At 43.9% G+C, this 27,249-nt stretch overlaps 1 protein-coding gene across 3 annotated transcripts in view; it reads left to right on the top strand.

Annotated features, from left to right (window-relative positions):
* Positions 1–27,249, top strand: part of LOC117345779 (mitochondrial import inner membrane translocase subunit TIM16-like) — a 638,816-nt gene that overhangs the window by 79,674 nt on the left and 531,893 nt on the right. For all 3 annotated transcript variants that reach the window (XM_033914922.1, XM_033914919.1, XM_033914920.1), the window contains exon 7: positions 11,399–11,449. In XM_033914922.1, coding sequence (XP_033770813.1) covers positions 11,399–11,449 — 51 coding nt within the window. The remainder of the gene's footprint in view (positions 1–11,398; positions 11,450–27,249) is intronic.

Genomic DNA, 27,249 nt, shown 5'->3' with positions numbered 1-27,249 from the left:
TTCCGCAGGCGTTTTAGCAACTTTGAACAGTTTAGTGTCATCTACAAATTTAATGACCTCACTCATTGTTCCAATTTCTAGATCATTTAAAAATAAGTTAAATAGCACCAGTCCCAGTACAGATCCATGTAGCACTCCACTGTTTACTCTCCTCTTTTGACAAAAATGACCATTTAACCCTACTGCTGTGTTCCCTGTGGAATGCCCGCTCTATCTCCAACAAGCTCGCTTACGTCCATGACCTCTTTATCTCTCATTCTTTTCACCTGCTTGCACTAACCGAGACCTGTCTCTGCCCTGAAAACTGTTTCAGTCATGTAGATTACCTTTTCTCCCATATGCCTCGCCCAGTTGGTCATGGGAAAGGGGTTAGGCTGTTGCTCTCGCCCTCCAGTAGATTTCAGCCTCTTCTCGCACCTCAGTCTCACTGTTTCTCTTCCTTTGAAGTCCACGCTATCCATTTATTTGCACTCTGAATAGCAGTCATTTACAAATCGCTATCTTTCTTTCTCACTGACCTGGCTCGCTGTCTTTCTCTAACTTTCATCTCCTTCCCTCATTCTTGATAATTTTAACTTTCATACTAATGACCTCTCGGACTCCTATGCATCAAAGTTTCTTGCTCTAATGTCCTCATTCATCTTCAGCTGCACTCCACTACCCCCATTCATCATAATGACCACTGCCTTGATTTTGTCCTCTTCGCCAACTGCTCATTTGCTAACTTCTCCACCTTAGATCTTCTCCTCTTTGACCATCATCTGATAACCTTTACTACTCATCCCCTTCCCCTTAGACATGACCAATCTCCACCAATATATTCATGAATCTTCAAGTTATTGCACTCTCTCTACCACTCTCTCCCCCTCCTCTGAAATACTATGCTATGTAAGTCTGTCAATGATGCAGTCTCTTCCTATAATACTATTCTTTGTTCTTGATATATTTGCTACTTCCACTGTAAGATGTGCCAAACGCCAGTCCTGGCTATCCTCTACAATCCGCTACTTACCTTCCTGTGCCTGATCTGTGGAATGTCTTTGGCTGAAATCCCACACTCAAGCTGACTTCTGCATTTCAAATTCCTGCTGCCCTCTTTCCTATCCACACGTTCACTTGCAAAACAAGACTACTAAACCCACTTGATTAATTCTGTTGGATATAACTCTCGTCATTTCTTTGCTACACTCATCTCTCTACTCAAAGTGCCCTCACTTCCACCACCACCCCTTTCACTCTCTCCCCAGGCTATGGCTGAGTACTTTCACGACAAGGTTCACAGGATTAACCTTGATTTCTCAACCAGATTACCACTACCTTTCCCTCCAGTCCATTCTGCCAACCCTCCGTCAACCCCTGATGCTTTTTCTTCCTTCTCTGAAATCACTGAAGAGGAAACTGCACATTTTTCTCCAAACTCACTACTTGTTCTTCTGATCCCATCCCTACCCATCTATTATTACCATCTCTCCTACTGTCCTCTCCTCTATCTGACACATTCTCAACCTATCACTCTCCAGTTCAACTGTGCCCAACGTCTTCAAACATCCCCTAGTTACACTGCTCCTCAAGAAACCCTTGCTGGATCATACCTGCTCCTCCAATTATTGTCCCATTCTTATCCAAGCTACTTGAATGTACTGTTACCACAGTTGTCTTCTTTCGTCTCGAGCTATCCTCGACCCGCTTCAGTCAGGCTTTCATCCTTTTCATTCTACAGAAACTGCCATTGCTAGAGTTTCCAATGACCTGTTCTGGTCAAATTCTTGGTCAATCTGCAGTTTCTGACACTGTAGCTCACCACTTATTCATCAATACACAGTCCTCACTTGGATTTCAGAGCTCTGTTATCTCATAGTTTTCTTCTTTCCCATTGCACTTTTAGCATTTGCTCTGGTGGATCTCTCTCGACCACAGCTCAGTGTGGCTGAAATATGTTAGTGTGGTAGAGATGAAAGAAGGTCATCAGCATGTGGATGTCCGAGGGTCTCTATGTTGTTGTGAGGCTAGTTTGGCAGCACTAATGCTGATTATTGTGGCATTTTAAAAAAATGCTGCTACAGATTTTGAAACTAATTCTTCTATTAAAAAACCCCAAAAATATTTCATATAAAATGGCGACTCCTGAAATGTGTTTTTGTTGTTTTTCTTTTTTCCTGTCGCTGGAACATAGAATGGGCCAAGTCAGGATTTCCACTATATCTAGACTGCAGCAGAAGGATCCAGAACTTCAGCTTGAATTCCAGAATCTCATTGGTCTGGATTCTGAGCTGAATGCATGTATTGTGAAGGAGTGCCTTCTCAAACCTGAAAGGATCACGTCTGTGATCATTACAAAGCAAAAAAGAGGCTCTTGTGCAGAAAGAAGAGCACAGGCTCTTCATTAGAGGCTGTCTGGTTTTTGGTTTTGGTTCCAGCACTGAAACTAGCCTGAAATCTGGGTTTGGGTTTCGGCCAAAAATGCCAGTGCATTTTCAGCTGAAACTGAACACCCCCCTCTCGATCACCCTCTGCCACCTCTCCCTCTCCATGATCATTATCTTTCCATCAGCTTTTTTTAAGGCAGCCATCTATCTGGTTCTATCACAGGAGCAATGTTCTCAGACCATGAGGAGAGTCCTGTTCTATAGGGACAGTGATTTGGGGACTTCAGCACAGGACAGACACTATCCTCAGCGTAAGGCTGAGGCATGTTCAGAGGATCGTGGTAGCCCTGTGCCATGAGGGTAGTATTATTGGGATATCAACAGAAGGCAGTGGCAGCCCTGGGTGAGGAATGCTCAGGAATGCTCTGTGCTAAGGAATAGAGAATGACACGGGGACAAATTTTTCCCCTTCCCAAACAAGTTATTTTCCTGTCCCTGCCCCATTCATGCAATCTCTATCCTCATCTGCACAAGCCTCAATCACTTTAAAATCATAAGTGTTTGAGACTTGTGCAGTTAAGGCAGAGCTTACAGGAATGGGACAGGGACAATGGCAAAACTCACGGAGACGGAAAGAGTTCCTTTTGCCTAGGTTCTAAGTAGTGAACTCTTGGAAGAGGATTTGTGGGGAATTGAGAGTGTTGCTAGTGGCTTGGAAGAGCAGGTTCCTATGACAGCTGCAGGTCAATTAAAGCTGCCTCCTAAAATAATTGATATACTGTCCCAGGCCTAAGATATTTTTCTAGTAAATCTTCTCTTTTGGCATGGTGGCTAGCCTCAGAAAAGACCAGGGATGTTTGCAGAGCTAGTAAAATGAGGTTAGCTATCGGATAAGGAAAACACAGGGCATTTGAAGAATCTGTTTTGTAGAAGTGCTAAATGCAATACATAAGGGGATAAATTCTTGTGATTTTAATAGATTTACATTGATAAGCAGGATGTGATCAAGTACATAAATGGGTGATGTCGTTGCACAGTGCTGGGACAGAACAGCTCTCCTACAGCTCAGAAATAATGTAAATCTCTGCTTTATGTGTAATTCTTCCTGTGCTTGTCTGTCTCCTTAGTTTTTCTTCTTTGCTTGGCCAAACAGACATATAAATAAAGTTAATGGTTAAGGGGCTGGAGGAGTTGCCATACAGTGAGAGATTAGAGAAACTGGGTCTCTTCTCCTTTGAAAAGAGGAGACTGAGAGCCTGAGAGGGGACATGATTGAGCCATTCAAGATAATGAAGGGAATAGACTTAGTAGAGAAAGGGAGATTGTTCACCCTCTCCAAGGTGTAGAGAACGAGAGGACACTCTAAAGTTAAAAGGGGATAGTTTCTGTACAAACGTAAGGAAGTTCTTCTTCACCCAGAGAGTGGTGGAAAACTGGAACACTCTTCCGCAGGCTGTTACAGGGGAAAACACCCGCCAGTGATTCAAGACAAAGTTAGACAAGTTCCTGCTAAACCAGAACGTACACAGGTAAGGCTAGATTCAGTTAGGGCACTGGTCTTTGACCTAAGGACCGCCGCGGGAGCAGACTGCTGGGCACGATGAACCACTGGTCTGACCCAGCAGCAGCAATTCTTATGTTCTATCCTAAGTTGTTCGAATGGTTTTCCTCTTTGGTAATCTTCCAATGTTGCTCTTCACCATTTTCAATGAATATCTAATTCATGCCCCAAAGAAAAAAAATATCATTTTTGTTGTTTTTCTTTTTTCCTGTCGCTGGAACATAGAATGGGCCAAGTCAGGATTTCCACTATATCTAGACTGTAGCAGAAGGATCCAGAACTTCAGCTTGAATTCCAGAATCTCATTGGTCTGGATTCTGAGCTGAATGCATGTATTGTGGAGGAGTGCCTTCTCAAACCTGAAAGGATCACGTCTGTGATCATTACAAAGCAAAAAAGAGGCTCTTGTGCAGAAAGAAGAGCACAGGGTATTCATTAGAGGCTGTCTGGTTTTTGGTTTTGGTTCCAGCACTGAAACTAGCCTGAAATCTGGGTTTGGGTTTCGGCCAAAAATGCCAATGCATTTTCAGCTGAAACTGAACACCCCCCTCTCGATCACCCTCTGCCACCTCTCCCTCTCCATGATCATTATCTGTTGCTCCCCAGGCAGTCTGGCCACCTGTAGGCCCACCTTTTAAAATCCTTGGTGATCTTAGCGACCTCCTCAAGGGTAGGAATGAAGCCTAATCACTTCCTGCCCAGTGGCATGCCTCCTTCAAAATGGTTTCTGGGAATTCTAGCAGTAGTCTTGCAAGACTACCACAAAAGGTTCTACCAGCTCTATTGAGATTGCTCCTGCTTATCATGGTTCCAATTTCTTATCACTCTTGCTTATGCTGGTTCCAGTCTCAATATTGCCACTAGGACCTTCCATGGCGGTCTCAAGAGACTGCTGCTGGAAGTCCTGGAAGCCATTTTGAAGGAGGAGCCGACCGTGCGCTGGAACAAGTGAAGATTATTTCTTGGTCACTACCCACCAATGACACAGTAGACCCAGGAAGGAACTACCACCAAGGATGAGGCTTATGTTTGGTAGGTAGCTTTCACCAATGAGTGGCAGGAGGGACATGCCAGTTTTCATCTTCAGTTTTGGCTGAAACCAAGCAGCCAGTTTTGGTCATAGATTCAATTTCAGTAGAAACCGAAGATTCTGGTTCTGGTCGAGCTTTAGCAGTCAGGCCAGACTGCTGCTTGGATCAGTCCTCTCTCAGGATTAGTCTTAAAGGACAAGAAACTTGAATCCATGAATGGAGCTCCTGAACTCAAAAGAATTGTGAAATGACTTGTGCTTATTCTAAGAAACTATGTAACTTGCACTGTAAGGCAGGTGCAACCCCCCAAAATAAAACGAGGCACATGAATGTAACTTGCACTGGCAACCCTACTGCATGTACTGGATGGACTATATTAATCTTTATTTGCTGTCATCCACTTTCCCCCTATTTCTATAACCTTTTATTCCCAATTTATATTTAGTGCGCAAAGTTGCATGTGCAAGCTATAGAATGATGTCTGTTGCACTTGTTAATTATTAGACTAATTAGCTGCGAATTGGCATTAACCAATTGAATATTGTCTTAAATTGTGCTAATTGGCACTAATTAGTAGTTATGCTTGTAACTGCCATTAGTATTCTATAAATTGCATGCACAAAATGTATTGCGTGCAACTGCAAGGGAGTGTGTGGACGGGAGAGGCATGAGCAGGTCAGGAATATGCTTAATACTTATGAGCTCATGTTATAGAATTTTAGCATTTACGTGTCTGTTGCGAGATTTATACCATCCACTAAGCTAGTTAAGCGCTTGTACCTTAAGTTAGGTTTGCAAATGCGGACTTAGGCTAGTAGAGCACTGCAAGTGATTCAAAATGCTGCTGTGCATTTGATTTGTGGAGGTTGTAGGTTTGAACATGTTATCCCTTTTTACAGCAATTGCATTGGTTGCCTGTTAAGTCTTGTTAAAGTGTTGGTGCTGACTTTCCAGGCTATACATTATGGAATACCTTGGAATTTATCACAAGCTATGACTATGAATTGTCCATGCTGTTCATTGAGATCTGAAGTGGTGATGCTTTGTCCACAGATGGGATGCAGCAAATAAGATATGCTGATACTAGAGACATGGAGGGGCATAATTGAAAGTCCGTTTTTGTCTAACTCGCAAGTCATCCAAAGTAAAAAAAACAGCCTAGGACACATTTTCAAAAAACTACGTCCAAAATTTTTTTTTTCTTTCAAAAATTGTCTAATTATACGTCCTGCAGATCTGATTATCCAAGTTGCTAAATCGTCCATCTTTATACCACATTTTTGTCCAACTTTTCATCCAAGTCAAAAATACCTAGAACAAGCCCTGTTGGACGTGGGAGGGGTCTGCAAAGTGATGGACTGAACACCCAGACATGGCACCTAAAGAGTGGGGTACCTTACAGGGCACTGCTGTGAACTTCACAAAAAGGGTGCCATGTCTTCTCCTCACTACATCTCCCTTATAGGTCATGGTGAGCCCCCCAAACCACCTCCAGAATCCCCTAGACCCACTTATCTACCACCCTAATAGCCCTTATGACTGCAGGAGCCACTTATATGCCAGTAAAAAAGGGTATTGGGGGTGTATAGGATAGTGCACATGTTTAAGTATCAATGCAGTGATTACAGGGGCTTATGGGCATGGGTCCTCCTCTCTATTGGTCCCTAACCCACCCTCAAGACGGCTTAAGCTGCCTCTGTGCTGGACGGCTAGGCTTTCCTATGCCAGGTGGCCAGGTGATGATGGTCTGGAGGCTGAATTTTAAAGGTGTGATTAATATTTTTATGGGGGTGGGGGGGTCAGTGATCACTGGGGTAGTGTGTGGGGGTCTATTTTATGTGTTTGCAGTGCTTATCTGGTGACTTTATCTGGGTTTTTGTGACTTAGACCATGTTTTACATGGTTTAAGTCACAACATCCAAGTTCCGTTGATCCTGTGCTGTATAACTTTCGGTTATACATGCTGTACGACTAAGTCTAAGTCGGCCCACGGCCCGCCCAACTCCCGCCCTCGACACTCCTCCTGAAACGCCCCATTTAGCTTTGGTCATTCAGTGGCACTATGAAGGCCTAGGTCGTTTAGAAATGCGTCCAAAACCCGTTTTTATTATCGGCACTTGGACGTATTTGGACAATGTTCCTCCAGTGGGCGTGAAACTTTGGAACAATCTGGTTGAACAGTTCTGGTTGATTGATAATATAGAGAGATTTAAAGAGCTTTTGAAAACATTTTTATTTGTACAAGCCTTTTTAGGTGGGTGATGAGTAGTGATTTTAACAGGATGCAGGGTGAGGATTTGTAATGTTTCAGGTTTCGATGTCATTGTTTGATTTATGTTATGGATTGTATTTTGTGGTGTTGATTTATATATGTACTCTTGGAACCCGCTTACATTTTTTAAATAAATAAATAAATATTCTAAAATGGCAGTTGTACAAGCAACATCCAGGCTCCTGGCAACTTTCAGAGACTTACACCCCTCCCCCCCACACACAATGTTACTGTGTTTATCAGACATGGTGCATTTGGTTGAGCAGTATTGACCATCTTAGAGGCTGACTGAAACCAAATCTGTGGCTCAGTTTCACCTGAAACTGTAGCCATGCCATTACTGCTGCAAGCCAGCCTCCCCTCACTTCCCTGGCAGAAAGCATGTCTCCCCCTGCCCCCTTCCCTCAGGCTCTGCCCTCCTTTGGATCTACCTGCGGTCCTTTCCAGGCCTACTTTATAAAGGCCCATGTGGTGTAGTGGTGTCTTTGGGATAGTGAGAGGAAAAGGGTTCATAGACAACGGCGCAAAAGACAAAAGCGCACGCTGACAATTGAGCGCAGCGCACGCCGCTGCGCCGCTCTAAATTACAGTTTTTAGGGGCTCCGACGGGGGGTTTTGTTGGGGAACCCCCCCAGTTTACTTAATAGACATTGCTCCGGCGTTATGGGGGTTTGGGGGGTGGTAACCAGTGTTCCCGCTAAGCTGCGCTGGGGTGCGCGGGCGCACAAAATATTACCTCGCAGCGCACAAGTTTCTCGTCACAGCGCACACAGTGTAGAGCACAGTTCTTCAACCGCCGGTCCGCAAACAAAATCTTGCCGGTCCGCGAAGGATTCGGTCCCCGCCGCAACGAAAGGCCGGCGTCAGCTGACTTGCAACTTCCTGTTGCAGTCGCTGTGCCGGGACTCCTGCCTTCCACCGCGTTTGCCTCCTGCCTTGTCTCCGCACCTCCAGACCAGCAGCGGCAGCTGTGTATGCTTTTAACTTCGGCACAGAGCTGCCCCTAATCAATAGTTTAGCGCGGTTTCATAAGGCAGCCTCGGGGCCTTTGCTAGGCCGGCCCACATCGCATCATCGAAGCGGGCCGGCTATCAAAGGCCCCGAGGCTGCCTCATGAAACCGCGCTAAACTATTGATTAGGGGCAGCTCTGTGCCGAAGTTAAAAGCATACAGAGCTGCCGCTGCTGGTCTGAACTCTTGGGCCGCTGAAGGAGGGCAAAAAGCAGCTGTCCTGGAGGTTTCCCTTCCTCTCGCCTTTACAGGTTCCTTTTTTCCACCTTTTTTTTTTTCCTTCAAACGGCAACGGGCCCCAGCATCGACATCAATCAAGTAAGTTCCACTGTCAATCAAGCGGTTCTGCTCGGCCAAAGCTTCCCCTGTGACATGAGCCACCCTCAGGGGAAAGAAAGTGACCCACAAAGGTGAGGGGAAGGGGGGCAGATGATGGAAGTTGGGGGGGGGAGAGAGAGAGAGAGAGAGAAGGGGCAGATGATGGAATGGAGGAGATGAGAGAGAGAGAGAAGGGGACAGATGATGGAAGTGAGAAGAAGGGAGAGAGAGCAGAAGGCAGATGGATGTCAGTTGAGAAAGGAGAGCAGATGCTGAATGGAAGTGGGGAAAGAACACATACTGGATGGAAGGAGGAGATAAATAAAGGGGGAAGAAAATAGTAAGATAATGGAGGGGTGAGGGAAAGGGGTGACAAGCTGTGTGTAGACACAGTGAAAAGAGGGAAACGGGACTAAATAGTAAGAAAGAATTTAATTTAGATGGAGGCAGAAAATAGAGAAGGAAGACCAGAGAAGAAAAGGGAAGAGAGAGCAGAGAATGATCAGATCTGAGTGGAGGAAATGAGAAGAGAGATATGCTAAAAACCACAGGGGGGAGGGAAGGATAGAGATGCCAGACCATGAGGGGAACAGAAGGAAGATGATGGATGCTAGACCAAATTGGGGGGTGGGGGGGGCAGGAGGAGAGATGGCAGGGAAAGACAGACAGTGAATGGAAGGGGCAGATGCTGGACTGAAGAGACAGAGAAGGTTATCATGCTGCTGTACCGGGCCATGGTACGCCCTCACCTGGAGTACTGCGTCCAGCACTGGTACTTTAAGAAGGACACGGTACTACTCGAAAGGATCCAGAGAAGAGCAACTAAAATGGTTAAGGGGCTGGAGGAGTTGCCGTACAGCGAAAGATTAGAGAAACTGGGCCTCTTCTCCCTTGAGCAGAGGAGATTGAGAGGGGACATGATAGAAACATTCAAGGTACTGAAGGGAATAGACTTAGTAGCTAAGGCAGGGAGAACGAGAGGGCACTCTCTAAAGTTGAAAGGGGATAGATTCCATACAAACGTAAGGAAGTTCTGTGGTAGAAAGCAACATATTTATTTGGCTCATAACTTGCTGGCGCCCGATATTTTTAGCTCACAGTGAAAAAAGTTTGCTCACAACACCCGCCCGCTTAGAGGGAACACTGGTTGTAACCCTCCACATTTTACTGTAAACTGAACTTTTTCCCTAAAAACAGGGAAAAAGTGAAGTTTTCAGTAAAATGTGGGGGGTTACAATCCCCCCCACCCCTCACAACGCCCCCACAATGCGGCGCGATGTCTATTAAGTAAAGTGGGGGGGTTTCCCCATGCCCCCCCATCGGAGCACTAAAAACAGTAATTTAGAGCGGTGCGGCGGCGCACGCTGCGCTCAATTGTCTGGGCGCGCCTTTGTCCTGACACCCAGTGATGCAATTGCCTCAACTACTCAGCCCTCTGCCTTTTCCTCGGTGTCATGTCAAAAGCGCGTGCGCAGCGCGCGCTGCCGTGCCGCTCTAAATTACTGTTTTTAGTGCTCCGATGGGGGGGCGTGGGGGGGAACCCCCCACTTTACTTAATAGACATCGCGCCGCGTTGTGGGGGCGTTATGGGGGGTGTGGGGGATTGTAACCCCCCACATTTTACTGAAAACTTCACTTTTTCCCTGTTTTTAGGGAAAAAGTTCAGTTTACAGTAAAATGTGAAGGGTTACAACCCCCCAAACCCCCATAACGCCGGAGCGATGTCTATTAAGTAAACTGGGGGGGGTTCCCCAACAAAACCCCCTGTCGGAGCCCCTAAAAACTGTAATTTAGAGCGGCACAGCGGCGCGCGCTGCGCTCAATTGTCGGCGCACGCTTTTGTCTTTCGCACCGTTGTCTATGAACCCACCACTGAAAGGGGGTTAAGGGAGAGATGCTGCGGCTATGTTTGATGGCTGAATTTTACATGAGATCATATCTAAATTTATGCACAGAATATACATTGGACATTCTAGACACTTTCATCTAAAATGTACACAAACGTGCATGTAATGCTTCTCCAGGTCCCAGTATAGTCTCTGCACAAAATATTAATTCTTGTGTTAGCACACCTGACACGCTAGAATGTACACACGATTTCACGGTGATTTATGTGCTTTCTGTTGCACGCATATTTTGCTTACTGCATTTTTACACATATACATTAGGAAACTGTGTGCTGAATTTCTAATGTATAGCTTACTACATAGGTCCTGAGCTGGCAATTTAACCCAAACTTCATTGCAGTTGTGAAAATCACGATAAGGCTGGGGTTTTAAACTTGAGGCGTGAACACCTCTGGTGCAGCACATCGTCTCTGTCACACTCAGCAGAGTTTTCCGTGTTACTGATAGAAGCTTAACTGAGTCTTTCAGCCACATCTCCTCCTCTAGCTGGACTCTGCAGTGTTGTAGATTACTCACCTTGCAATGAGTAAAGAATGGCAAAAGCTTTCCAGTTTAGTACTAGAATCTTTGCTTGCCGCTGTTTTAATGTCAAAATCCAGCTTAATTAATAATTCCCATCAGAGCTGTTGATCTCCTTTCTAGAGTAAGGGTTGAAAGCCTGAAATGAAATGGAGAGAAAACAGACAAACCATACCAGGAAGTGCCCTGTCAAAAGGGAATTATTGCTGATGTAAACTGAAAACTGTTTGCATTTAGATTTTTAGTATAAGAAGCAGTTGAGACATACATTCCAAACAGTTTTTTCAGTATTCTATTTAGATATTAGCGTTATGTATTCCAATGAAATCAGTCTGAACCCATTGCTTCTCTTAAAATGATGCTTAGTGGGTGGGCTAAACAGGTTAACAAGTATCCTTTCCTTTTCTGAACAGGACAAGAAGCTGCGAATCTTTGACCCCCGAACCGGGCCTGCAGCCTCTAAGGTATGATTTCCTTTGTGTTCACACATTGCAGGACTGGAGTGATTTTTTGACATTGCAAGAGGGGGAAAGATGGAGGCTTGGCACACAAGGGAAAACTATGGATGAATTACAGTAATTTTAATCTTTATCACAGACATGGGTATGGAAGATGTTTGAAGCAATTTATGCATGCCCAGGGGCAGTTTCTGGCCTCTGGACTGAGTCTCATGGATGATAGTTTGAGGCCTTTGAGGGTTGTTAAGGAAATTGAGATGGATGTGTGATGGTTACAAGGCCTTACTGCTAGTTAGGTGAACAAGTGGTGAAAAATGTGAATGCAAAAGGACTGACATTCAAAAAGTGGTGTTTTATGCTGTGTTGAAGGCCTGATTAGTCTTTGTATGTCACATTTTGGGACATTTCCCCATTAAAGGTCATCAATACAATACTGCAAGTAGGGGGGACGACAACTGAGCAGCCTAGGAGGGAGGGGAAGGCATCTTGACTAATATGTAGTGTACTGCCGACAGTATTCAACTTATCTTCCTCCATCATGTTTGTCTGCCTACACAACCAGCATTTAAAAATGAATGATCTGGGCCTATAAGGAGTGGTGGGCAGGGCTATGGTTGCCTTGTTGAGCAGACTGGATGAACCATGAGGGTCTTTTACTGCCATCATCTACTGTTACCGTGCAAGAAAGGAGGAGAAAGGAATGGAAATAGCAAGTCAGAAACACAATGTCTTGGTTTTATTTATCTCGAGAGCTCAGGGCAGGTTACATGAGGACATACAGTACATAGTTTCAAAAACAAAGCCCTTTATGTTTACCTAATAAGTATCCAATTGCAATGCATTCTCCACATAATACCCACTGAAGCCCTGTCCTGTGGGATTTCTTGGCCCATGACCATCTAGATTAGGGGTTCTTAACCCTTTTTGGTTTTCTGTACTTTTTTAACTGAGCTACATATGTCCCTAACTGTAGCCACTAACAGTGCTAACAGTTTACATATCTGTAAAATTATAGCTGGCCAGATCAGCATGGGTTGCAGAAACCATTTCAGTGTTTGAATTCTTTTTTCTCATCTGAAGTTCTCATTGGCTGGATGTCCCAGACAGACAACTGTCCTAATTTTCTACCTCCTCTCTGTCTAGAAGTTTCAATAAATTGCCTCAGATTTCAAGACCCTTTTCTTCATCCTGTTTGACCTCCTCCCACACCTTTTGAGGGTTTGAGCACTGCTAGTTAAGACCCCCTGCTCTAGACAAAAATATTTTCTTTTTTCAGGCCTCCAGTAAGACTGTGAGATGTCCTAAGAGAGGTCTTGAAAATGTATGTGATACAACTTTACATTTTGTTGATCAATAAAAACTATGACAGCTTGCAAAGATTCCAAAGCATAACACTCTAGCTTCCTCCGGAATTTTGTAGTGGCCTTTATTTGTGATCTAAGAACATAAGAAGTTGCCTCCGCTGAGGCAGACCAGAGGTCCATCTCGCCCAGCGGTCCGCTCCCGCGGTGGCCCATCAGGCCCATTGCCTGAGCAATGGTCCCAGACTATCCCTATAACCTACCGCTACTCCTATCTGTACCCCTCAATTCCTTTATCCTCTAGGAACCTATCCAAACCTTCTTTGAAGCCTTGTAACATGCTCTGGCCTATCACAGCCTCCGGAAGCGCGTTCCATGTATCCACCACCCTCTGGGTGAAAAAGAACTTTCTGGCATTCGTTTTAAACCTGTCCCCTTTTAATTTCTACGAGTGCCCCCTTGTACTTGTGGTTCCCCATAATCTGAAAAATCTGTCCCTGTCTACCTTTTCTATACTCTTCAGGATCTTGAAGGTTTCTATCACGTCTCCTCTAAGTCTCCGCTTTTCCAGGGAGAACAGCCCCAGCTTTTTCAGTCTGTCAGTATATGAGAGGTTTTCCATACCCCTTATCAGTTTAGTTGCTCTTCTCTGGACTCCCTCAAGTACCGCCATGTCCTTCTTTAGATACGGCGACCAGTACTGGACACAGTACTCCAGATGCGGTCGCACCATTGCACGATACAGTGGCAGGATGACCTCCTTTGTCCTGGTCTATTTTGCCTGTTGGAAAGTTGGACAAGGCTGAGAAACTCAAAAACCTAAAACAATTGAAGCTGGAGCCACCCGTCGATCACATTGCCTTCTCCCTCGCACAAGTGGCAACAAATCAGTGGAACAGAGCAGAGCAAGCCTGGTCTTCAAATTGTACTTTAATAGCAACCAATGACGAAACACATGCATAAAAATGTCTTGTCAATCATAGAAACATCTGGCAAATCATGGATTCGACACAGGCTGTGTTTCGGCTAAACTGCCTGCATCAGGAGTCCCCTGTTTAGTCAGTTACAAACCAGAAATGAAAGAGAGGTCCTTAAGGATGCTCAGCCAGCAAGATGTGAGAACAGTTTAGAATATCAAGTCAGAACCTTCCTTTCCTCTGGGCTCTTTGCTCCCTCTAGATTGCTATTAAAGTGTGATTTGAAGACCAGGCTTGCTCTGCTCTGCTCTGTTCCATGGACTATATTTCCCAACACTACTTGGTCTCTCTTTAGCCACACCTTTTAGGTCCAGTACCTGCAGGCTAGCCTCTTCCCAGCCTCACCTGTTTGTGCTTTGGAGGACTTCACTTCTTTGTGAGAAAGGGTTAGCCTTGTTTGGGATTTATTTAAAGGGCAATGCTGTGTTTCTCTCCTGAGATCTGTTAGCACCCTCCAGCTTCTAGATCATTTTGGATTTCAGTCATCTAAGTTAACTGCATCTCCTTCCAACTTAGGTTCATCAGTAAATTTTTTTAAAGTGTACTGTCAAGTCACTCATCCAAACTGTCAATAAAATTTCTGACCAGGAGTTACTCATGCAGGACCTTGTGACATGTTGTTAACTAGAGCAGTGGTCCTGGGGGACCATCAGCTGATTGGGTTTTCAGGATATTCCTCATGAATATGCACGAGAGAGATTTGCCTATAATGAAGGTGACAAGCATATTCATGAGGGATATCCTGGAACCCCAGCTGGCTGATGAACCCCCAAGACAAGTTTGAGAACCACTAAACTAGACCATTCACACATGCCAGTAGCAGCACTCCTTCAGGTTATGCTTCTTAGTCCTCAAAAGCAATGTTAAAACATGCAGAAAATACCAAGACATGGGAATTGGAAAAGTCATATATTAGATTAAGAAAAAACTGATTATTTTGGTTCCTCATTCATGAATCCGTCACCTCTCTTTTGTTGGTCAAATATGAAGTATAATAACCCACAAAGATTCTAATAAATAGACATACCCAGCCAGTCTGGTCTTTGAGATACCCACAATGCCACAATGAATATGCATGATGGGGGACCATCAGCTGGTTAATTAGAGATGGAGGCAGAAAAATTGAAGAAAACTGAATATGAAAATCAGTGCCAAAGATGGATATAGTGCAAAAAGTGAAGAAGGAGAGGAAAAAAACAGCAAATGCATAAGGAGGCCTTGGAAACAGAATTAAGAGCACATAGGGAGCAAGATGATCAGAAAAAATTGCCAGATATCAAAGGTAGGAAAAATGTGTTTATTTTCAATTTAGTGACTGAAATAAGTTCAGGAAGAAATGCATTTCTTTCTATTTCTTTTGTGGTGTCCTGTGTGCAGAGTCTAAAATATTAGTTTTCGTTTGTGTACAATAGTACTTTTAGTTTGTGGGTTTGTATTTGAAAAGGGTTTATTTCTGTTTTCTGCTTGTGTGACTGAGACCAGGTATTCTGGTGGGGATGGAAGTCCAGAAAATATGGTCGGTGCTGTGGCCCCAAATAGGCAGATGTTTGTTGGCTCTCCTTCAGCTTTTTTGGACTCGAATCAGTCTCAACTTAAAAATTAGTGAACACCATTGTCCTATCACCTACTGTATTTTTTTTTTCAGTGATTTGTGTTGAGAGTGGACATTGAAGAACTCGCAACACTTTGCAGTTTGGGCAATGTATGTTTATTAAAATTAAATAGCTACAAAGAAGAAAAGGAAACAGGATACTGTGCTAGATGAACCATTGGTCTGAGCCAGTATTGCTATTCATATGCTCTTTGCAGGGTTTTGTATTACTTCTGTGGTACTGAAGGGGAGTTTCTGTAGCAGTTATGGAGGAGACATTGCATCTGCCTTGATCTCTCTGAAAAAAGCAGAATATAAATGATAGTTAACTAAAATTTTCTCTGCATACAATGTGCTTTGTGTAGTTTAATTATGTGGTTAATAAGATTATATTGTGTGTATATGAAGAATGAATGGAAGAAATAGCATTACAATTAGTACTATTATTATGGGGAGGGGTCTGGGGCAGAGCTTGGTCAGGGCTTGGGTGTGGTCTAGGATGGAGTTTTTAAGCCACCCCAAAGAAAAAAAGCCTGAGTTGAGGTAATTATGTAAAGGGCCAGCTAGAGCAGTAGTTGAGTTTCATGAGATTGTACAAGACCCTTCTTTGAACATAGAATTCATGACAAACAGACCTGTGTAGTCTCAAACATTTTACATAAGAACATAAGCATTGCCTGTGCCGGGTCAGACCAGGGGTCCATCGTGCCCGGCAGTCCGCTCCCGCGGCGGCCCTCCAGGTCCATGACCTGAAAGTGTTCCCTACCTAACCTAAAATGTCCATACCCTATTTGCTCAGTGTCCTGTGAGGTAAACCTCTATCTGTAACCTGTTATTCCCTTCGCTTCCAGGAAGTCATCCAGTCCCTTTTTGAACCCCAGAATTGTACTCTGTCTTATCACCTCTCCGGGAAGCGCGTTCCGGGTGTCTACCACCCGCTGAGTGAAGAAGAACTTCCTTGCATTCGTTATGAATTTGTCTCCTCTCAGTTTTTCTGAGTGACCTCTTGTTTTAGTTGCCCCTGCTAGTCTAAAGAATCTGCCCCTCTCCACCTTCTCTATGCCTTTCATGATTTTATAAGTCTGTATCATGTCCCCTCTCAGTCTCCGCTTTTCCAGGGTAAAGAGCCCCAGCCTGTCTAACCGTTCGGCATATGAGAGGTTCTCCATACCCTTTATCATCCTCGTTGCTCTCCTCTGGACCCTCTCGAGTATTGCCATGTCCTTCTTGAGGTATGGTGACCAGTATTGGACGCAGTATTCCAGATGTGGGCGCACCATTGCTCGATACAGTGGCAGGATAACTTCCTTCGTTCTGGTAGTGATACCTTTTTTGATAATGCCCAGCATTCTGCTTGCTTTTTTTGAGGCCGCTGCACATTGCGCCTCCGGCTTCATTGTGTTATCCACCAATACCACCAGATCTTTTTCTTGGCTGCCTTCCCCGAGTACCCTCCCTCCCATCGTATAGCTGTACCTGGAGTTCCCCTTCCCTATGTGCAAGACCTTACAATTCTCCACATTGAAGCTCATCTGCCATTTTTTTGCCCACTCACTCAGTTTGTTCAGGTCGCTCTGCAGTTCTTTGCATTCTTCAACAGTTCTGACCGTGCTGGAGAGTTTTGTGTCATCCGCGAACTTGATAACTTCGCACTTCGTCCCCGTTTCTAGATCATTAATAAATATATTGAACAGCAGTGGTCCCAGCACTGACCCTTGCGGAACACCACTTGTGACCCCTATCCAGTCAGAGTAGTGCCCCTTTACTCCTACCCTCTGCTTCCTGTCCGCCAGCCAATTTTTGATCTATCTGTGCACGTCCTTTAAAAATGTATGATAAAAGCAGAGGAGGGCTGTTGCTTCATTCCCATGTATGTTATGGAGGTCCAAGTGGAGCTACAGTTCTGGCCTAGACGTGAGTACTGGGAACAGGAGCTCTGCCACCTTGTGCATATGTATGTAAGTTCAGTAGTTTTATGTGACACTGGAGCCCACCTGTCTAGAAGAGGTATTTGTGGGGCCTCTAATTGTTCAGGCCCTAGACAGATATACTTACCCTTGAATTTCTTCTTAGTGAACTGATTGGCCACCAAGTTGTCCCTTGAAAATATATTTTGGATGATAAAGTAGCAGATGGCATTAACAGGTCCCCAATGATACATAGGGATGAAGTGTGACTATCTCCTGGATTAACATATGCATTTGCACAGATTCCTATGGAGGTGTAGCCTAATGGTTTGTGAAGTGGATTGAGTTCCAGAGGAGCTGGGTTGAGTTCCCACTGCAGGTCCTTGTGATCCTGAGCAAGTCACTGAATCTTCCATTGCCTCAGGTACAAAAAAAATTAGATTGTGAGTCCACTAAGGACAGAGAAAGTACCTGCATATATCTAGTAGCTTTATAGAAATGATTAGTAGTAGTAATGATGATTTCTTATATTTTCAGTTGAAAGTACATGGACTCTCAAATTGGTAAAAGATGAAAAGAAAAATACAATGTTTTAAATGGAAATTAAGAGCAAAATATAGAAAACTATATTTACCATTGGCACAAAGGAAAGAGTTCCAAGAATCACTGTTGACATTCAGAGAGGAGTGAAAGTCTGAGCTAAAGCTGAATGAGAGCCAAGTTAAAAATGTAAAAACAAATGAAAATCATTCATCCGGAGATGACAAAATATGATGCCTCTCTATTTAATATGTGTTTATGGTTCTCCAAAATGACTCCAACTGTTATGGGTTAACAAGTAAAACACTCGTATGTATGTTGATGCAATATCACCTTACATCAACAGTGATATTTGAAATAAAAAAAAATAAAAAATGACCGCTAAAGGAAGGACAGTTTTAAAGAGAGAAGACTTTTACGCTGGGCTTGAGTGTCTCTAGCCACATCAAGAAAAACTTAGATGCATTACACCCTAGAAATGTTCTCTCCCCCCTCCCCCCCACACTTTATGAGAATAAATAAATAAATAAATACATGTAAGATCATTGTTAGAGGCCTGGTAAATCAGGAGAGAGATTTCTAGAAGAATCATTGGATTTCCGGTAGAGATGCAAAAACTGATGACAGATGTTTTCCCAATACTGCTTCCCCTTTCCTGAGTACTTAGTAAGTGCAGATTCATGCTAAATTTGATCCTTCATATTATTCTGTTCTATTATTCAAATTATAATTTTAAGAAAACATATAGGAGGTTAACCCTGTCACAGTCGACATGATTTTTTTTTTTCTTTTAAATTAAACAGTTTTTATTGATGTCATCCAATAATTCAAAAACAAAACACAAAGGGCTCCTTTTACGAAGCTGCATTAGGGCATTAACATGTGGAATAGCGTGCGCAACATCGCTGCATGTGCTAGATGCTAACGCCAGCATTGAACTGGCGTTAGTTCTAGCCGCGTAGTGCAGTAATATCCTGCGTGCGCTAAAAACGCTAGCGCACCTTAGTAAAAGGAGCCCAAAGTCTTTTCTTTAACAAAGAACAAAACAATATAATCACCCACCTAGGGTAATCAACATACAGTCATCAGAAGGTTTTTCTGTTCTTGCCTTCCATTTTCTCTTTCTCCCCCTGAACCAACCTAAAATACTCCCTCCCTCCTTCCCCAAAAATACTCCAGGAGGAGAGCCACCTAAAACCTAGAAACCTCAAATGCTCTACGGGCCTTGGCTCTTATGACCCCCCAGAGGGTAATGCCCCTCCCCAACAACTTAGGCAATTAAACAGATTCAAAGAAAATGCATCAAGCTAAAAAATAATCTTATCAAGTCCACATTATTTTGGGGGCTGATTGTCCTGTAGGAGTCACCAAAAAAGCAAAGAAAAAAGAAAAAGCAAACAATCTAATATAATAAAGCCCTAAGCGCGCATGTGCACTCCCACCTGCGTGCTCCAGTTTTCCATGCGCTGTAAGGCACCGCAGGTAGGAGTGCGCATGCGTGAGAATCACCCGAGGTGGCTGTCGGTGGCTGCAGGCCGTGACGGAAGATGACTGAAGCCTGGCTGGAGGAGGACAAGGAGGAGCTGCAAGAGCTCCGCAGAGGCAGGAGGTGAGGAGAGAGAGACAGAGACAGATGGATGAGAAGGAGAGAGGGGCTACTAGGGGGACCAGGAGAGATGGTAGGGGATAGGGAGAGATAGACTTCAGGGAGTGTGGAGGGGGCAGGAGAGAGAGAAATGGTCTTGGGAAAGGACAGAGGGGGACAGGAAAGGGAAAGATGGCAAAAGAGGTGAAACAGGGTCAGAGAGAGATGGTAGAGGGTGTGAAAGGGGGAAAGGGAGAGATGGAAATGGTAGGACCACTGCTGCTTTGGGGCACTGAGGGAGGAAAGGTTGGTACATCAGGACTGCTGCTGCCACCTCGGGTAAGTAAAGACCCTGTCATGGGGCCAAAAGGGTACAAAGGAAATGGTGAAAAGTGAGGTGGTGGGACTGGGATCAGTGGGAGGCAGGGTCTGGGCATGATAGAGGCAGGGCATGGGTGGAGTCAGGGACAGGGTATAGGTGGGGCTATTCTAGCACCCGTTACTGTAACGAATGTAATGGGCTAAAACACTAGTATACCATAATCTCCTAAATCAGGCAAATAAACATTCCATTTTTACTCAATCTCAACCTCTGCATTAATTACAGGCAATATGTCTAATTTAGGTTTATCTTGAAGAAGTTTCAAAATCAGCTGGATCAACAAAAATATATCTAATATTCTGATATGTCACTAAACGCTTAAGAAAAAATAAAGTTCCCACAGCCAAGACACGAGTCTTGAGTAGCAGGAACTGCTTTCTTCTGTATTGCATCTGTTTAGAGACGTCTGGAAAAATATTTATCTGTTGATCACAAAACAAGGTATTTTTATTTATAAAATATAATTTAAGAATGGCTTGTATTTCTATTTCAGTCCTAAAGGTGACCAACAATGTTGCTCTTTTGGCTATAAAATCTTTCGATGACTCTAGGAATGGAGAAATATTTAAACTATTGGGTGACACTAATTGATCTTTTCCCCCTCTTCTGAAACCATTTTGGAACCAGTAGGCATATAGTAAAGATTATCCGGAGAAAAAGTTTCCGAGTATAACAAAGTATATCCTTCAAATACATTTTTAGTAATTCCAAAGGAGAAAGATAATGAGATATAGGAAAATTCAGAAATCTGAGGTTCCTAGATCTCATAGCATTTTCCGTTTTTTCCATCTGTAAGTGTAATAAAGTATTATCCTTCACATGAGAAGCAGCACAGGATTGCATTACAGAGACAGATGCTTCTACTTTGTCCAATTTCTTTTCTATCACAGCCAATTGAGAATCATGCTCAGCCACCTTATTTGTTATTTCAGATGAAAATTGAGAAAGCTTTACTACAGTGCCCTGTAATGAATTCTCAATTCTATTCACTACAGTCTAGACCACTGTTCTTCAACCGCCGGTCCGTGGACCGGTATCAGTCCACAGAAAATTTCTGCCGGTCTGTGCAGGGCCGGCAAGATTAAGGTGACCATAGGTCCGTTTTCAGACCTCCTGTCCCATTGTCCCCACACACAGCTCTGAAATATCTTTCTTCAGTAATTTCAACGGCAGCGTTTGTAACATGTACAGCCACTGTGGAAACACCACCATTCTAATCAAAACTATTCTTCCAGTGAGCGAGATTGGCAGGTCTCTCCATTTCTCCAAGTGATCCCTGGTAGCCTAGAAGAGGTTAGCAACATTTAAAGAATACAACAACCTTGTCAAGGATGGAAGACGTATGCCCATGTAACAGAAGGAGGCTGTCGCCCATCTCAAGAGAAAAGAAGACCCCCCATAAGTGCCTGAGCACCTCTGATAAGGGCAAAGCCCCTGACTTAGATTAAACTTAAATGTAATCCCACAAAGTTACCGTACTGCACAATATTCTCTAAGAGTACGCGTAATAAATATCGGGGCTCTGTAATTTGCACCAAAATATCATCAACGTCTGCTAGTTTAAAGCAATATTCCTTAATCTGCACTCCTTGAATATCAGGGTTTGCATAAATATCTTGGATGAGAGAGTCCAATGACAGAACAAATAACAAAAGTGACAAGGAGGATCAGAGATAATTAACTGGTAAGACAGCCCTTGGTGATGCATAGAACACTTTCATTGCTGACACAAAACACCCAGTAAAGCCATATTGAGTTGAAGTAGCATAAAGTAAATCCCAGCATATATGGTCAAAATGCTTTCTCAGCATTGAAACTGGTAAGCAATGAAGGAAGGAGGTTGTGACAGAAACCACCTTTCTGGGTTTCAAGGGCAAGTTGGATGCACACCTTCTTGCAAATCACATTGATGGATACGGATAAACAGGTCTTCATCGGGGAACACCTGGCTTGGCCTCCGCATGTGCGGGTCACCGGACTGGATGGACCAAAGGTCTGATTCGGTGAAGGCGTTTCTTATGTTCTTATGGACCCCCTTTCGAGCCTGCTATTCCAATGATGTATCTTCCGCAAATTTTTTGCTACAGATATGCCCTGAAGAAACCCAACCTGTGAGACATGCAGGACTGTAGGAATGACTTTTGTCAACTGATTAGTCATTACTTTAGCTAAAAGTTTAACCTCATAGTTCTTGCAGTTCTAATTTATTGTCAATAGGAAGAAGACATTTATCTAAAATAATCTCAAGAGCTGCAGGGACTTCCGTCGTTATTTCATCCACTTAGGTAGATGCGACTGAAGGGCCCGAGGGGCTATGAGGCGCTACCATTTTCTCCTCTACCACTCGTTTTGGCCAAAACCTAAATCCAGACCTTGGGCCAGTTTTGCTGCCAAAACTGAAATTTGGTCAGCATCTACCCCAGATCTACTTTATGAAGCTGTAAGTCTTTTCTCCTCTTATACTATGTCGTGCTCTGTGGCAGTTGCCCCAGCAATCACCCTCCCTACCTCGTTTCTCAGGGCTCATGATTCAGCTCTTCCCAGAACTTCTAGTTGACATACTACTGAATTGGCCTGAAGCAGAATATAGTAGACTGGTCTGTGATCTCATTTTTGCGACATCTTTTCACAATCTGTTGTGTTAGTCCAATCTTTTTAAATGTCTCCATTTTATTTTCTTGTGTGCATGTCTGGGTGTCTGTGTGTAGGTGTTTTAGGATGAAAGGGTACAATTGTTGGGGTGTGTGTTTGGGATGGGGTGTTGGGAACATGGATGCTGATATATATTGGATGGGGTTGTGTGTGAAAGTTTGTGTGTTTCTAGGTGAGTCTATGAGTTTGTGGTATTAAGATTGGATTGGATTTATTATATTTGATATACCGCTTGTACATGAGTATTAAGTGGTTTACAATATTAATACATTAGAAATAGGGTTACATTTTCAATCATTAGAAAATGTTCCCTCTCTGTTCCAGTGGGTTTCACAGTCTAATTATAATATCTATGGAAGATGTGTTTAAATATATGCTAGAGAAATATGAAGAGAAGAAAGAGACGTACTATGAATACTATACTACAAATTGAAGAGGAACTGGAGAAAAATATACAAATCAATCAATTGCTATGACTCCAGTAGTAAATGTACGCTGGGAGCATAAATGCTCAAAAGCTTAACCCCCATGTGGTCATTAAACATATTTTGAATGAACTGCACAAGTACACATACACTACAATGGAGAAAACGCCTCAGAAGCTGTGAAGGGGTTAAGCTTTTGAGCATTTATGCTCCCAGCGCACATTTACTATTTGAGTCATAGCAATTGATTGATCTGTGAATACTATAGGCATATAAAAAGGCAACATAAGACTATGAGGTGTTCGGTGTTTATATATGAGTAGGGACTGGGTTCACTTACTTTCTAGGCCTCTTTCCTGGTTTCCTTTTATTCTGTTTCATTCTTTCTCCTGTCCTCTTCCTACTCTCTCCTTCATGCATTGTACTGCTTTCCTGGCTTTGTTATGGGTGCTTGGTGAACTGCCTTCCACAGAGATTCCTGGGCTGACTGGACTTCAGGCAAAAAACCCTAGAAGTAACATGTGAATGATAGCCTTCACCAAATCCTGGCAAGGCTCTGGAGTTTATCGGCTGCCCTTTTCATCCTTTTGATGCTTTTTCATCTAATGTTGCACTGAAAGCTTTGCACTGTGTTTTGTTTGCCAAAAGAAATAGGCACCTCAGAAATAATTTACTGAAAAATTCTGAGTCCTAGCCATAATTCCGTCGGTTGCACAATTAATAAAGCGCTCCGTTCTGTATAAATATCACTGTGTTTAGCTGACGGGAAGAGAGTGGAATGCCATCAATCTAGTGTAGGCTGCTGGGGGTTTATTTGACTAGGACGAGATGTGTTTCTTTTTTCTGGCTGGGTAATTGGCTCGGGATTTTGCTCCCAGAAGAGAGAAAAAGGAGCATGACTATCTGTTGCTCTTCAGAGACATGGTATGAGTATGTTTGAGACAGGCTAGTTTTTCCATTTTCTTTCAGCTCCAGTTTTTATGGTCCCTAAAAGAGTTTAATGAGATTCACTGAAAGAATTAAGTTTTCTTGTTTTTTCTTTGGACAGCTGTTCTCCTTATTCCCATCCCATTAGATTCTCAATTAAAAATGCAGGCAGCAACCAGACACTAGAAATTAAGCACCAGATTTATGCTTACTAAGTGTTGTTTTATAAGACACGCATATAAGTATTTTATAGAACACTAATGCAAGTCAGCATCTTTGCATCTACATTTAGGCATGCCCATGTACACTATGTAAATAGCAGATGTAAACAAATGGCATATCAAGGGTGAGGCAGAGGGGCTATCCAACCAGGGTGCATCCAGTAAGGGGATGCAGGGAGAAGCTGTGGGGCCATGGTCTGGTGTGTGTGGTCCAGCCCCCCACCCCTTTGATGTCAACTTCCTGTTCCAGGGCAGAGAACAGATAGCCATGCCCATGAGTCCATGCCCCTGGGACTTCTGCATGCACCTCCCCCCCCCCTCCACTGCCTAGAAGAGGAGGGGTGCTTTGCCCCAGGTGGCAACCACCAGAGGTAAATGGACGTATGGACCAATGGATGTAAATGTGTGTTCCTGGATGTGGCATGTAAATGTTGGATATGCCCATGTACCTCCTGCACCCCCCCTTGCATTTGCATGCTAAATTAATTGTGCAAAATCATGCAATACCATTTAGCCCCCAACTGGCACTTATATGTGAGATTGTTGGTTACATATATATATGTGCTAGTGTATTATAGATTGTGACGCTGCATTATAAAATTAGAGAGATGGCTTTTTAAAAAAAATTTTCTGACTCTCATTGCAGAGCCATCATTCATGGCTTCTTCCTCTCTTAACTATAACTCATCAGGATGGTGGTGAGGGACTTCACACAGTGCAGACGTCTGCTTCTCCAGGTTCCTCCACTGGACCTGAAATGTCTACCACAAACTTTCCATACATGTAGTGGTGCAACTAATGATCCTGGCAGTTGTAAAACGTTCAAATAGGAGGCCTTGGGATGCTGTTGCTGTGGCAGAGGCAGGCGCCATTGCTAGCAAGTACGAAACAAGGGTACATCTGGACATCTGTCCTATGACTAGGCTTTTTACCCCATGGAGCTGTTCAGCCTTTCTCACTCTATAAACTTGCTGTTAAAATGTTTTTACTCATGGATTTTGCACAGAATGTCCCAGCTGCTCTGGTGCCAAAATCTCAAACCACTGTTGCTTGTCAGAGAGCCATCATGCACTGTCCCCCTCTCCTTACTCATCAGGGAACTGCTTTGGGTCTTCTGTTTTCTATCTTTCCTGCCATTTATGAAGCAGGTCCTGCAGTAGTCCCTGCCTTAGGAAGCAGAGGATGCAGCTGGTTCAAGAACCCTTTCGAGCACTGTTGTTTACCTGGCTAGCAGGATCTTTATGTAAGCTGTGCTTGACTCTTCCTGAAGAAGGGGAGCCCTAACCAGACACAGTGGGTTAGTAGGATGGCAAACATTGAGAGTATGGATCTCTGTGTCCCTAAGGGAGAACTACCTGTCTGCAAAGTCTGAATTACTGTGTGTTTCATAAGTAGATGATGTAGAGTACAAAATGGAGATGTAATTGTTGAACTTGTTGAAATGATTGACCAGAAAGTAACAGAGAGCCATCCAGACAGCGGCAATCATTGGCTGCTTGTTTATTGCATCACTTGGTGATCACAGGGAACCGCATTGATCTTATCAATGTGCTCCCCCCATGGTCAGAAGCTGGAATTGCAGATATTCTCCAAACCTGACTTGCACAATCAAGGAGAGAGAAAGCTGCTGGTTTAGTTCTGGGGTTCCCAAGCCAGCAGGTTGGCTTTGAGATAAAGCTCTATTGTTATTGCTCTGCCAAGACCATCAAAAGTACAAAATCAGAATAGCAAGGAGCAGCACGCCAGCTAGTTCATGGAGAGAGAAAGGCAATCGCATTCTGTTCCAGGTCTCTCTTGTGAAATATTTGATTTAGTTTATTTAGGGGGTTGGGGGATCTTATTATGAGATATGTTTGAAGGAGGCTGCACACACTGAGGTTAAGGAAAATCTCAGCATCTGACAGATTTCCATAAGGACTCCTGCTTTTTATGAAACATGCTTTAATTTTAAGCTAGCAGGTTATTTTTCCATATAGTTGATGCTGCTTGATGCTTTTGCTAATCTTCTACCTTTGGACAGCTGTATGATTTGCTAACTGTTCCCTTTTCCAGTGGGTTACTCTCCTGGAGGCAGTGCTTCCTTTTCTGGCCTCTCCACTCCCTCCACATATTTTCCCTTTTTGAGGTTGTAATGAGATGAGGGTGCGGAAGAGGTTTGGATAGCGAATCTGTGAGCTGAAAGCCATTCCATGAAACCCTCAAACCTTCCAAGTGGTGAGGTTTCTTTTCTGCTTCATCTCTTTGAGGCACAGAATGCTGCGTTTGCAGCAGGGGTTTCTGTGGGTTTGGCAGAGACACGCAGGAAGAGGGCGTGATGAGGAGCAGGACTCCAACTCCTGAGCCAAACCTGCCTCATGAGTTCATGGAAGCAGCCGGCATGTGTCAAGGCACATCGTGCTGGGTCTGTTGCCATACATGCCAGCGCTCAGTCCAACTATACAACAAATGTTTCCTGGCAGAAAGGAGGCTATGTGCGTTCTTTGAGATTAAGGACCCAAGAAAAAAGACCTTATTGATGAAAATAATGAGTTTTAAAGAAAGTTTGAGCATGCGAGGCTTGTTGTACTGGGAGCTGTGCCTGTGCACCTCTGTGCTGGCGTGTGCTTCCCCTTGTTCTTTTGGTGCTGAGATCCCCACACATATGCAGCTGTGCCAATGCCCTCAGGTCCTGGCCTATGTCCCCTCTTTGTTAGTAATTTCTCAGCAATTACTTCAGTAAACCCTGTCCAGTTGTACTAAGTACTGATGGCTTGATGATTCTGAGAACTCATTGTTCAAGCTCATCTCAGGGGTCAGCATAGTAAGCTGTGCTGTCATAGGCACCCTGTATAAGAGGCTTGAGGAGGCTAAGATTCCCCAATGACAATTACAACCTCCACAAGAGGACCTTCCCCCCCTCCCCCGAATCTCATTCTACCTACTGTCCCGGGGTGCCGACAGCTTTCCTCTCTTTCTCCCACCCAGCCCCCGCAGTCTGCTAACCTGGCTGAATCATTGCTGGCAGGAACACCACAGCCTTGGGGCCTCAGTCTTCCCTGTGACAAGTTCTGCCCACATAGAACATAGAGGTTGCATTAGAGAAAGCAGGAAGCTCCTTTTAATTTCTATAGTGCTGGCAGTGATTGTGGCAGGTTAGCAAGTACCATTGGAGCAAGGGGGCGTGCGGATGAGATGGAGGGATAAACGCTGGAGCTGTGGGGGTGGGAGAATGGGGAGAAAAGTAGGGTCGGGCAAGAGAGAGGGAGAGTTAAGTGCTGCTCTACTGCACTGGGGGTGGGAGAGGTTAGAGACACAGAAA

Source organism: Geotrypetes seraphini, chromosome 11 (assembly GCF_902459505.1).
Source record: "Geotrypetes seraphini chromosome 11, aGeoSer1.1, whole genome shotgun sequence".
Taxonomy (NCBI): Eukaryota; Metazoa; Chordata; class Amphibia; order Gymnophiona; family Dermophiidae; genus Geotrypetes; species Geotrypetes seraphini.
This window is presented reverse-complemented; position numbering and strand designations above follow the sequence as displayed.